This window comes from Lissotriton vulgaris, chromosome 2_2 (assembly GCF_964263255.1).
Source record: "Lissotriton vulgaris chromosome 2_2, aLisVul1.2, whole genome shotgun sequence".
Taxonomy (NCBI): Eukaryota; Metazoa; Chordata; class Amphibia; order Caudata; family Salamandridae; genus Lissotriton; species Lissotriton vulgaris.
This window is the reverse complement of record NC_141688.1, coordinates 186,663,000-186,677,553: the sequence shown is the minus strand read 5'-3', so window position 1 is coordinate 186,677,553 and position 14,554 is coordinate 186,663,000. Positions and strand designations below refer to the sequence as shown.

Below are 14,554 nucleotides of genomic sequence, written 5' to 3'. Positions count from 1 at the left end.
ACGCGGGAACCCACCGTGCAGGGAGACAGGCAGATGTGGGCCCCGGGGCCCGATGCGACCCCCGATCCGCCGAGCAGCACCACACCTCCTCCACCTGTCCACCCCCGGAGTCCCCCTCTGACCTTTGCTTGTTGCAGCCTTACAGCTGATCCCTGGTAGGGGGTCCCCAAGGAAGCGCCGCTCTCCAGGGCCGGCAGCCCGATCTCCCGCTGGCAAGATGGCGGCCGCACCCTCAATCCTCCCGGCCCTCGGGATCTGCCAGGTCAGCCCCGCAGCCACCACTCGCAGCGTTGTCCCTCTGGGGCCGGCCCTCTCAAGTCCGGGGGCCGCCTCGACACTGCCGCGCCAACACTCCGGATGCACTCGGAGCCGGCGCTCAGGATCTCCGCACACCGCCCCGCCCACTCAGCGGGCTACCGCAGCAATCGAGGCCCCGGCTTCTCGGGCCTCACCACGCTGTCCAGATCGCCACCTCTCCCCGGGGCACTGCGCCGTCCGATGACACCGCACGGGCGGCTCCGGCAGCAGCAACAGGGGGACCCGATTTAAGGGGTCAGACCCAGCCGTCGGGAGACGAAGTTTGTGACCAGGGCAGGATGCACGCAACAGGATGGTGTTTGGCTGGTCGGAGCTCTGGCTCTAGACGACCGCCATGTCCGCTGGCTAGGCCACGCCCCCATGCATCGCTGTTTTCACGCAGCGATGCGTCACTTTTCAAAAATGAGGCCCTATAATTCTTGAAGCAAATATAAAACCCTTTCCACTATGTTCATTCATCACACCCTGCCTAATCCAGAAAAACAAGTGATAATTAACTTCACCAAATTCTCCACTAGACCTCTGGAAAATGAGTAAACAAATACATGCATGCAATGTGCTATAGATATACCTAAATAGATATATTATTTATTTGCTTGATGCACTACTTTGACAAATCAGCGTCAAAATCCTCTCTTCAATGTACTCTCTGTCAAATGTTATTGACGTTGTACAGCTTTAGATTCATTTGTAAATGCATTTGGTTTCGCCTATTTGAATAATACTAAACTTCTTTCTGTTGCAAATTGTAACTTCCTTAGTAGTTATAAAATATAAGTTACAGAAAGTCTGTTAACCCTTTCACAGCAAGGCCTTTCCCCCACCCCGTCCCTAAGCCTTCTTTTGGCTATTTGGGGTAGTAAAGGCTTAGGCCCCTCTAACTTTATGTCCACATTAGGTACCACACAAATTTGCATCCTTTTCTTCCAGCAGCCTGAGGATTTTAAAGGGTTTGTGGATTCCTCTGGAGAGGACCCAGAAATTAGCCAAAATACAGCAGCATTTGTATTTTTTTTAAGTTTGATTTAAGCATTTTTTTTTTATTTAAGGAAAAAGTGCTGCAGAAAACGTCAGTTTTTGCCCAACAAATGGTTTCAACAAAGAGTTTGAGGTGCTGAAATCATCATCTTCCCAGATTTCAGGAATAGGCAGACGTTTGTGGGAAAAATCAACATTTTTTACCCAGTTTTGGCATATTATTGGACACAGCCTATTTTTACTTTTGTGTCTGCTTTCGACCTCCTTCCAGGTAGTGGTAGAAATATATGTGAAATCAATAATGGATCACAGAAAAATGAATGTTTCAGAAAAGTAGATACAATTCTAAATTGAGTAAGGGGTAATCTGTCTAGATCCTTCAAGGTATTCCTATAGAAAGCTACTGTTGGAACAAAAAAAATATTCAAATCGAGTTGAAAAACAGCCATTTGTGCCAACGTTTTCACTTGTAACTTCTTCTAACTATGGCAGATTTTCGAAAGGAATATGGGGGCATCTTAACAAGGAACAGGGAAAATTAACGCTAAGGGCGCTTAGCGTTAATTATTTTAACGCCCGCTATAGCTGGATAATATCGCCTGGTTATTGCGTTATTAACAACGCTAACCGCCTAGACGATAAAAAAATCCAGCGATGGCGGCATTTTGGGATGTTATCGCTGGTAATGCAGCGATAAAATACAAGGATAGGGATATCCTTGTTGATAGCCCATGGTGGATTTAGCCATGTAATCCACCACCGATTGGATTACATGGCTCAGTCTGAAAATTAGCAGACGTAAAAAAGCAGCGTTAACCGTTGTTAGCGCTGCTTTTTTTTTCTCTAACAGGGTTAGCGTGAAGCTTGATAATAGGAGAAATGTCGCTTAGCGACATTTCTCCTATTATTTTGCTCTGGAACGCCCACTTTGCATCTCATTAGAGATGCAAAGGGAAGCGTAGTGAAAAAGGGTGCTAGCATGCGATTTTGCATGCTAACACTCCGTTGTTGATAGGGCGATATTTTTATCTCAGCTTCTTTGGCTTTTAAAGCCAAAAAAGCGGAGATAAAGCCCATTGTTAATATGCCCCATACTGTTTTGTCCTGTGGCCCCTTGTGGTGATATATAGGACTTGTGGGTTCACCAAGAACCCATGGTACCCACAGCCAATAACTGAGCTGTGCCTTGCAATGGTTTTACATTGTGTACTAGGTATGGAGCAATTCATTTGGTAAAATATAAAGAGTGAAAAATAGGTATGAATGACACCTAGGTATTTCCAAAATGGAAACAAAACATTGAGTTTAGAAGCAGTAGGTATTTTCACATCTCTGAAACTGTGAGTACCATACTAGCATGTGTTTTTGGTCCTGGGCTTGCAGATATCTAGGAAAACCTAAAAAAATGAGACATTTCTGAAAACTAGATATCTGTTGGAGTTGTGGCTTGCATTGATCCCCTAACATTTTCCTTCCCAGAATACGCTGCAAACCTCAACATTTGCTAAAAATTCACATTTTACTCTTATATCTGTGTGCGAAAGGTATGGGATCACTGCAAGGTACACATTTCCTACCACCCACCATTTCACTCAGTCACCCAATAAAAATGATACATTACTCGTGTGGATGGGCCAAGTGCCTATGAAATGGAAAGGCCCTACACTTGTAGAGATTGAGGGAGGCCCAAAGCAGGTCCAAAAGCGCAGTTTGTTTATTTTTTTTTTAGGCTGACGCTACTTATGAAGTATCATTTTTCTCAGGAGACCACCGGGAATGGTGGGTGGTAGGAAATATGTGCCAGTGTAGTGATCCTACAACTTACCCACACAGTAATGTAAGGAAAATACTGGGGAACCATGCAAGCCACACCAAGAGCCAAGAGTTAGTACACACACACCACCATACACACAACCATCTAAGCACACTGCCAAGCACAATCCACACACACCGTCAGCCTAGCACCATCCATGGAGCACCACCATCCAAGCGACTTACACGTACACTGCTAGCGAAGCGCCATCCACATACACCGCCAGCAAAATGCCATCCATGCTCAAAGTCAGCCAAGCACTATCCATGCACACCACCAGCCAAGCGCCACCCACGCACTCCGCTAGCCAAATACCATCCCTGCACACCTACAGCCAAGCAGGGCTGGATTGGAAACAGGAAACAGCTGTGGAAGATTGCTGCTCACTCAGCCCTGGGTGGGATGGCATGGTAGTAAGAAGCACTGCTTCCACTTGTGTTACCGGGGTTGATATTGCAGCACTGCTGCTGCAAAACCAGCCCCCAGAGACAAAACCACCCCTCAAGGCCAGAAAAATGGCACCCACCCCTCTGGCACACCGGGGAAATGCTCAGTGCCCACTACTGCTATTTCGGAGCTGCAGTCAAGCACCATCATTGCACACAGTCAGCCAAGCAACAGTCCATGTACATCGCCAGCCAAGCACCACTCCATGAACACCACCTGGACAGCGCCAATCTACACACACCGTCATCAAGCACAAGTCCACACACAGTCAACACACACCATTAGCCAAGCGCAGGTCCACACACACTGCCAGCAAAATGCCAAAGTTTAGTGCACGCAGACCTTCGGCCAAACTCCAGTTCACATGCACACAAGCTCTCCCTGGTTTCTAGTGGTTTTCTACCCAGCTTGGGGGCAGATGAGCTTAAAAATATCACTGAAACAGCCAAAATGTGTGCCTAAAAAGGGGAGTGACCCTTGCCCCTGGGGCTTCTCCCTGACATGCCCATAAACATAGTGGGCTATCTATCCCCCCGGTGGGCAGATAAGGGGTATTTTCCCGATCTGCCTTTCGGGGGTGGGGGGGGACAGAGATACCTTTTAGGGGTGGTGGTATTAGCATGTCTCAGCATTCTCTGCAACCCCCACCCTTATGTATACAAAAATCAACATAATCCTTGGTGACTAGTGGGTTTTCTGCCCTCCTGGCAGTAGCTCTGAGACTCTTGCCCTCATCTACCTTCCGGGGGGTTGGGGGGGGGTGGGGGGAGAAAGACTGTGGCAAATTTTTTGAAAGGGGTGGGAGGCATTTGCCTGCCCCTTTTGGGAAGCCCCCACCCTATACTTATGGCTCCCGGCCATCCAACACACGGAACCAGTTAAAGTTTATTTAAAAAAAGGCAATATATTGTGCTGTTACTAGTGGTATAGTGTAGGTAAGTAATAGCTACATTTTGAAAAATTAATTAAAAGAGAGAAAGAATAGAGTTAATTGATGTTATAGCATTAATATGTGTTTAGAGGAGTTCTAAAAGCTTTTGGGCCGGTGCCGTTGCACCTGCTGCACCATTCAAATCATGACCCTATTGCCTAAAAGTTAACTGCACTTGTGACTGCCTGTTCAGTTTTAAAATATTGCACTATGTGGTTTTCAGAGGGGTTCCTAGAAATGTGGGCGCCAGTTTCACTGCACCTGCTGCACCACTAAAATCATGACCCTACTGCCTGCAAGATAACTGCACTTGTGACTGCTTATTTAGTTGTAAAATATAGCAATAATAGGTATTTAGAGGAGTTCAGACAAATTTTTTTGCCCGCTGCCACTGCACCTGCTGCACTAGTCAAATCATGACCCTGTTGTTTGCAAGGTAAATGCACGTTTAGTAGTAAAATATAGAAATATTAGGTGTTTAGTGGGGTGCCAAGAGCTTTTGGTCCTGGTGCTACTTCTGGCCCCAGTGCCACATCACCTGCAGCACCATTGAAATCATGGACCTAGTGCCTGCTAGATACCTGCACTTGTGACTGCCTGTTTAGTAGTACAATATTGCAATATTTGGTGTTTAGAGGAGTTCCTAGGGCTTTGGGCCCCGTGCCAAAGCACTTGCTGCACCACTGAAATCATGACCCTAGTGCCTGCAAGGTGACTGCACTTGTGACTGCTTATTTAGTAGTTAAATATAGGGGATTAGAGGAGTTCTGACAACTTCTGGACCCGGTGCTACTGCACCTGCTGCACTATTCAAATTTAGCCATTTTTAACTGCAAGATAACTGCAATTGTGTGTTCCTCTATAGTAGTAAAATATACCAATATTAGGTGTTTAGAGTTCTGGCAACTTTCTGGCCCAGTACCACTGTACCTACTGCACCATTCAAATCATGGCCCTGTTGTCTACAAGGTAACTGCCTGTTTAGTAGCAAAATATAGCAATATTAGGTGCTTAGTGGGGTGCCTAGTGCTTTTGGTACCACACCTGCTGCACCATTCAAATCATGGCCATGTTGCCTACTAGATAACTACACTTATGATGCCTGTGTAGTTGTAAAATACAGAAATAGTAGGCCTTAAGAGGAGTTCTGACAACTGTTTGTCCCGGTGCAACTGCACCTGCTGCACCATTAGAATCATGACCCTAGTGCCTGAAAGATAACTGCACTTGTGACTGCCTGTTTAGTTGTAAAATTTTGCAATAATCGGTGTTTAGTAAGGTGCCTGGAGATTTTGGTACCTGCTGTACTATTGAAATCTGTCTACAAGGTAACTGCATGTTTAGTAGTAAAATATAGCAATATTTGGTATTTAGTAGAGTTATGACAACCTTTGGTCCCGGCCCCACTGCACTTGTTGCACAATTTAAATCAATCCCCTTTTAACTGTAAGGTAATTGTGGCTGCCTGTATAGTAGTAAAATATAGAAATGTTAGGTGTTTTATAGGAGTTCTCACAACTTTTGAGCCTGGTGCCACTGCACTTGCTGCATCAATCAAATCATGCCCCTGTTGTCTGCAAGGTAACTGCGCTTGTGACTGCCTGTTTAGTTGTGAAATATAGCAATTGTAGGGGTTTATTGGGGTACCTAGAGCTTTTGGTCCTTGTGTCACTGCACGTGCAGCACCATTGAAATCATAACCCTGATGTCTGCTAGATAACTTCACTTCTGACTGTCTTGTTTAGTAGTAAAATGTATTAATAACTGGGTTTGGTAGGGTAGCTAAAGCCTTTGGCCCACAGCTCCACTGCACCTGCTGCAGTATTTAAATCAAGCCCCTTTCAACTGCAAGACACCTGCAATTGTATCTGCCTGTATAGTAAAATATAGCAATATAAGGTGTTTAAAGGAGTTCTGACAACTTGTGGACCCAGTGCCACTGCACCTGCTGAACTATTTAAATCGAGCACCTTTCAACTGCAAGCTAACTGGAACTGCGTATTTAGTAGTAAAATATGGCAATATTAGGTGTTTTCAGGGGTGCCGGGAGCGTTTAGTCAAGGTGCCACTGCTCCTGCTGCACTATTGTAAATGTGATCCAAGCGCTTGCTAGAAAACTGCACTTGTGACTGCCTGTAAAGTAGTAAAATATAGAAATATTAGGTGTTAAGATGAGTTCTGGCACCTTTTGGGCCCAGTTCCACTGCACCTGCTGCACCATTCAAATCAAGTCCCTTTTAACTGACTGCCTATTGAGTCGTATAATGTAGCTAAGCTCTTGTATGTTAACTTTATTTTTAACATGCAATGTTTATTACAACATTTAGAATGTTATCATAATGACCAAATAGTTAAGTTGAAAAAGGTAAATCTGATAATGCCAACAAAATGCAAAGAAAGGTACTGCGGCATGAATAGGAAATGCCACAAATGTTCTAAGGCTAAAGCATCTGCTTTACACAACTAAGTAATAAAAGGCAAGTATTCCGGAATACTGTTAGCAGCTGTCCTAGGGAAGAGTTCTTTATCCTAACAGTGAATGGGGCTTAAACAGTGTGCACAGCTTTACTAGAAGTATTGCAAATGCGCGCAGCCAAGGGAAGCTAACAAAAAAAATAGTTCAGCACAAAAGCAAATGAACACAGTAATTTGGCTATGGGAATCGATAAGAGCCCCATTTTAAGATATATTAAATACAGGAGATTTCACAAACACAGCGCCAAGCACTGTACAGGCGAAACCTACAAACGTGTAAGAGCAATAGGAGCAATTATCTCAATAATTGCAACTCTAGTTTTGGGTTGGTGTACATCATGCATATTTTAACAATAAAATACAAATTAAAAGCAAATGAGAAAAACTGCATTAGTAAGGAACTTGTAGATATTTGTACAATATTAAATTCAATGTCTGAGCCCATTAAGGGAAGCCAAATAAAGACTGCCAGAAGTAGAAGCAGGGATGGTCTGCTGTCTTTTGCAAGTCTAAGTAGTCATCAGGGAGCAGCAGCAACATAAATGGACATCTAGTCAACAATATGATTTCATTAAAGTCAAAGTGTGGATGGTTTTTAATACTGCTACCAAGGGTATTGTGATGGATCAGGATCCATAGTTTCATTCTGTGCCAACGATATTTTAACTCAGGAGAATACTATAGCGAACGATGAATGTGTTCTTTCTATGCCTTGTAAGTTTGCAAAAGGCTTTGTGGAAGGATTTTTAGAGGGTGGCCCTCTCCACATAAATTAGAAATAACATCAATGTCTTTAAGTAAAGATTATAATTGTGTAATGGATACAAGAAATATGAAGACAGCTTCACCAGAAAGTTAAACATGTTCCTAAGGGCATCTCAGAATGTAGGTAAACCCCTGAAATGTCACATGAAAGGATCATACTAATTAATTTTATACACTTTGTTTATTTTCTCTCTGTTGAATGGTTGCTGTCATGAATAGAAATTCCATGTTAAGGAATATGTTAGAATGTATTCTGCCAAGTAGCTTTCTCTGTCATTAGCACACCTTTTAATCAACTTGTATTACTCATCCAACTGGATCAACAAGTCAGAAACATAACATTTGCAATTCATTAAGATGTATAGTGACCCGAAAGAGAATATTTATTCACACCTTCACAGAAAATAAAAATGCAACGAGGTATTCATTATTTTAAACATATTCTCTGCTACATGTAAACAGACAATTTCAAATGTATTTATGTATTCAATTTTATTGCTTAAGCTGTATTGTTATATTCATTTTTGGTATTGAATTATCACCTTAATTCAACTAAAACGAAACATCATTTACACACTGTTCAATACTTTTGTACTACCAAAACCTAAGTCAGAATGAAAAATGGAAAGAGTTCTAGTATATATAAGTCCTATGTGTCCCTCTCTTTTTAAATATTAATGCTGTCCATTGCAATGACAATACCTTCAACTTAATAAGGTCATATCATTAAATCTTTATTTCGTTTAAAAACAAACCATAAAAGATACAGTACAATATTTGATAAGGAGACAGAAGAGGATGTATCCCAAAAGGAGCAAAAGAAATAAAAGCAAATATTTTGAGTTAAATTGCCTCACCCACCTGATAGCCATATTAAATTGTAAAGGAGAATAGGAATTTCAAGGCCTAGTGGGTAAAACATCCTCGGAAACTCACAAGAGTTAGACAAAAACTAAATTTGTCTAGTCTGGTTTTCTGTTGGAAAAAATTAGAAAGTAGTGGATACCCTATTGAACTTGGCCAAATCTAACAAAATTAATTATTATAGTAAATAGCTCACTGTTGGATAGTTAGTTTAGTGAAACTTCACTAAACTACAAAGCACAATCTACAGAACAAGAATCATCATAGCATAAAACAATTACTCCTCTATTTGAGTAGGAAAATGAGGCATAAGTATGCATCTAAATTGGCTAATATAACACTGAAACAATCATCAGCATTATCTCCTTTCAGAAGTACCTAGTGGGAAGAAAATGTGCTGAAATAAATGGTTTTATATATCTAGGTGTGCCATTATAACTAGCCTTTGAGGAAGGGAACACATTACGGATGTTAACAAGAAGATGACAGCAGCTCCAAATTGGAAAAAATGCTTCTTAGTCTAAATTGTGGAGATCTAGGTTTTTTTTTTAAATGAAGTACTGTGCTTTTACATCACTATATTAGTTCATTATGAGGCATTATGAAAAAATTAAAATACCACAATTTAGTTTGTTTTTGAGTAGAGTAGAGCTTGTTTCCAAACCTTCAAATCAAGACGCACTATCATTGTATAACTCATTTTATGTTCATAACTTTAAATTTCCTTTTTTCTTTCCTATCCCATACAGAATGGAAGCATTTGCTGCTCAGTGGATTTAGAATGTCTTCAGAATAACTAAAATAGCAAATACTGACACTCCTGGTTCAGGGAAAGCGTTGCAGCTACCATCAAAATCGAATTGTTTGCGTATACTAGCTGAAGTTTTATACAATAAACAATTACAAAAGTCTTCAATCAGTGGAAGACATTTTGGAGTTGAACTTTGGACCTGACACTATTCCCATGTTTGCAATCCTTGTGCGAGTGACTTACAATGAAGAGCAAGCACGGCTATTGTTTATGAAACCTCTGTGTTGTAAACCACACACTTCTCTTCTTACATCAGTATATAGAAAATTAACTAATTTCATTATAATTGGTTATGTGTTTTTGTTTGATTTGCCTATTTATTGTCAACAGATAGAAAATAATCAGTAAGTACCACTTATTACTTTATCTCATTGTTTTTGACATTTTCTTTATCATGTAAACTTCCGATGTATTTATGAAAATATGTATGTATGTACAGTCAATTTGGATAGTATTTACATTGCATTGTTTTAAAGGATTACAACATGCTATTGCCTTGTACAGAGTGTAGTACAGTGCTTTACATTTAGTAGACATAATGAAAAATGTACCTGAAAGGTGTGTGAATTTTTTCTAAATATCTAAAAGAAGTGATAAATCTGATCATTTACTGTGACATATACTACATAAACATAAATCTACTTACAGCAGAGATTAATGTACCATGTTGATAAATTTGATATACCCCTAAAACTGTTGCTGTTATAATATTGAGTCCACCTACCACGGTTTCACTATTAGGAACAATGTCGCACAAACAGTTTAAATAAGCAATATATATTATTTTTCATGGATAATTGATGAGCTGCATGGCCCCTTGTTGCACAAACGAACCCTATACACCTAAAAAGCATGATATTTATATTTTCATTTGTTAAATTGTTTTTAAGCTAACTGCTATCCATAGATTGTTTCAGTAGACAATCATGAAGAAAGCTTTAAAATTTAAAGCCATTTGTAGTAGTTGAATTTCAGTTGCTCCAAAGTACATGCACACATTATAATTAGGCAAGGCTGGACTTTTGTATCTCCAACAATATTAGAATTTTAATATGTCTTGTATTCTTTTATTATAAGTGTTGTGGTATTTTGATTTAAATTTCAAAAAGTGAAGATTGTGGAATCTTGACAATGATGCTGTTCATACTGGAAACTGAGCAATCATATGTGAATACATAGAACCTCACCAATACAATGGACGGGTTTGATGAGAATGCCATATAAGTGTCTTGTACATCCAAAACTAATATATATTTTTTTCTTATTCAAACGCATATCACCTTCTACTTTTCTGTTTCATTTTACATTGGACCTTCTGTTTTAGCCATTGCTGCAAAAGCTATCTTCAGTGCATATGGGTATTCTTCATATTGAGATAGATACTTGGATCCATATACAATATGTTTTGCTATATAAGACTCTCTTTCTTACACTGTAGCATTGTTCAAAAAGACAATTTTATCAAAAGCTGTTTTGCGACTTATTTTCAAGCATAAATGCACTGGATTAGGAGCTAAGTGTACCTGACCTTGAGCTATATTGCTCACTTTGAAATAGGAAACTGTTATTTATTTAAGAGCACTGTATTACAGAAATAAATGACCCATAAATTATAATGAAAAGAATATGGGGCTGCTGCAGTCACCCATAATAGTACCAATGTATGTATTTTTTGTATCCTAGCATGCTTCAGAACAGATGAATTCCAATATTACTTTTCTTTGCCAACATCAACAGTACATACTTTTTCTTTCACTATTACAGTGTTTCATCTGTGCAAAATAGAATTTGGTCTTATTGTAACCACAGGTGAAAAATGAAATAAACACAATGCACTTTGTAAGACAATGGTCAATACATCTCCAGATTGCATTACAATACAAGTAATGTGTCAATCTATGCATCTGAGAGGAAACTGGCTTACAGGAAAAAGATAAAACACTTCTCCTTGTACAATTAATAATACTGCAAACAAAGGTCATTGCAACAGGAAGTATAGAAACAGTTTATTTATGCTTATCTGGTTGTTCACAATAGAAAATATTTAATAATACTTGCCAATTCTACTTGCATTCATAAGTGCTAGAAGATGAGAAAGGTAGTCATTAGGTGTTCTGTTACAAGAACAAAAACTGTCATTACAATAATTATTTTTCTCGTTTTCTAGAGCAAAGACTGTAACATTCGAAGAAGTGGAACTAATAAATTAAAGCAAACACTAATTGCTATGTTTTTGTATGCCATGCTGATATTATGATGCTAATGCTACTGAAAGGTGTAGCAGGAAATATGTTAAACAATGCAGTCACTATTTCTATGATTAACAACTCACACCTGTTTGAAGCATAGTGTATAAGAACGATCTTGTTACCCTATCGCTCATAAGATTGTAAACATAATCATCTAAATAAACCAGTACATTTATAAAAAAAATTATGAATAATGATTCTTTGTAGCTTTGGTTTCCACTCCATAAAGTAATGGATAACACTTGGGAAATATACAAAGGCCAGTGTATGCCTCCTGGGAAATAAACAACCTCTAACTAACGTCTCTGTGTGCTCTTTTCTTTCATAAAGTGATTTCATATTTCATGCTAATCAGAGGAAGAATGTCTGGCATTAGCAGTGCATGAATAACATTGTCATATTTTCTGAAAGTTAAGAGTCATTTATGATATATTTTTTCATAAAATAGTAACAACGATTTACAAAACCCAAAGACAATCTTAGAGCAAAAAACAATACAAAAGTGATGTTATGGTATGAATCAAACATGAAGACCTTTGTAGTTTGACAGTCATGGTAAACTACATCAACCTAGCCCTGCACATCACTCATGAAATCACTGATGACATCTGTCAAGAACTTGTGATCTAATAAATTATAAGATCTCAAGTGGATTTGTAGAATATATTGATAAGATAAATAATGCTATCTAAACTAACATTATCAATGATACCACCAATTTGTATGCTTAAGACATTTACTTTTCATTGTGGAGGCTTTGTGGTGAGGGACTCTGAGTCCGAACATCCAGGCAGTGTCTGGCGGAGGAGGAGCCTGCACTAGCTGCCCCACACCACACTCTGTAAAATCGCTGATCATCTACCACAGCGCGGGCTGCACCCTGGTGATGCCCGGGCCAAAGACAGACCCATCCGCACCCGTCAGAGACCAGAGGAGGCTGGGCTGGGCCCCCCTCTTCTTTCTATGACTTCACGGGGCCAGGATACTGGCTGTCCACCATTGCTCAATTGGAAGCAAGGAGCAGGACCCCTTTGGAACTACCAGGGAAGGCTGCGTCCAGATCATCACTTGGAGAACTCTGGACTTGGGCTCTGGCTAGGCACCCTTGTGCAGGTAGGAGAGCTCATTTACCTGTTTTTATGAGTAGAATAGGCCCTGTGGTCTTTTATAGTCCCAAGGTTCCAGTTTCTAGGCTCTAGTGTTTGTACGTTTCAGCATGGGTGTCTGCTCGATGTTAAGAACTGGTGAGTGGAGTGGTTGAGCCTTTTTGCTTCTCTGTCATCGGCCCTTAGTGCCTGCTCTTTATTTTCCCTTGAGCCATTGTCATCTCAGAGGCTCTACCCATTTTGGAAAGCTATCAACTGTATAATCTATAGAATAATGCTAGGGGACATTTCCCAGGGTAGTCTGGGTTTCCATAATGGGAGATGTAGGCCTGTGGGATCCCTTGCAAGGGAGCCGGTGAACACTGCACGACTGTGGACTCTTTCCTACAGTGTGCCGATGGGGTTTGTGACAAGGGAATTGAAATGGTTACACGTCAAGACTCCTGATCACCCATACTTTTCTCCTCCAAGATTCCTCGTGTACTTCTATGTCCATTTTCTCCGGAACAAGTCTCCTCTCCTAGACCCGTGAATTTGGCAACGAACATGGATGGGAGTGTCTGCTTGTTTTTCCTGACCCCCCCTCAATAGGAAGGGGCCCAGTTAATAGCTTCCAGGATAGACCCCATACCCCTGGTGTGGGCCCTGCAGTGAAGAAGGGAGCTAGGGCAAAGAGGAAGTGCCCTACGATTGGAAACCATACCAAGCATCAGAAGAGTCGCACCCTAGACCCCCAGAGCCCACTGCAGTGTCCAGCCCAGATGTCACGATCTTGCTCGTTGCTTTTAAGGTAGCTCCGTTATCAGCCTTGGACCTTAAATTAGACCCTATTCTACACCGTTTATCAGCTATCGAGAGCGATTGTAATAAGCTGTTGTCAGTACAGCAAGGTGACTCTATAGCATTGTGCACTTGTCCCCTGGTCCCAATAGCTTTGCCTCCCAGTAATTGTTGTAATATGCAGGAGCCTGGCTCAAAGATTTTTTCTAAGCCCGTGATTGAGGGTGCAACTCACAGCATGTCTCAATTTTGTATGTTCTTCTACATCGGTCACAAATTTGTACATTACATCGTCATTGGCAATTTCTTCTAATGATGGGACCTCCTCACATTTTTAGCAGCACTGGAACCCTGGAACTGTTGCAGGTTGGTCCAACATGATGACTGATGGAAGGTCAGGTGGGACCAACTATGGGGAATTCAGTACTTCCAACCGGAGACCCTGCAGTTTACACCTGCTACCTGAGTCAACTCCATTCATAGTGGTACTAGCTAATGTTTCTTGACTTGCTCTGGGTGCGAAGGAAGACTTATATCAACTGAAGAATAAAGTTGTGTACTGGTTAAATACCAGCATTGCCTCAGGGTCATGGGTAGAAAGTCACATTATTATGCTTCATAGAACATCATGGGTGGGTAGAGTTAAGGAAAACTGGGATGGAGATTATGTTACTATTAATTTTAAGAGCTCCTATGTGGTAACCAGTATCTTAAGCGCAGCCTCTCAACTTAACCTTAGGGGTCATAACTCAGCCATTGTCACCCTCCCATTGGGTTATTTTTACAGGCCTTTGATCCACCAATTGTTTTCATTGAGAAGAAACTAGGGGCAGTCCTATTCTAATGTGATTTTTGCAGGAGATTCTAATGTCCATGTGTGTGGGACACCCTAGACTTGGCGGGGGGGGGTCAAAGTCATGGGATGTGCACACCTTACTGGCCTGCATATGGAACATACCCATCAGGGCTCCTTACTTAACACTATTTTGTATGAGTTTGACCTAATGTCCACTATGA

At 40.9% G+C, this 14,554-nt stretch overlaps 1 protein-coding gene across 1 annotated transcript in view; it reads left to right on the top strand.

The window, feature by feature from the left end:
* Positions 1 to 11,943, top strand: part of NELL1 (neural EGFL like 1) — a 3,816,074-nt gene extending 3,804,131 nt beyond the window's left edge. The window contains exon 19 of the mRNA XM_086959505.1: positions 9,341 to 11,943. Within this exon, the coding sequence (XP_086815631.1) occupies positions 9,341 to 9,391 (51 nt within the window). The 3' untranslated portion in view covers positions 9,392 to 11,943. The remainder of the gene's footprint in view (positions 1 to 9,340) is intronic.
* Positions 11,944 to 14,554: the final 2,611 nt, after the last annotated feature.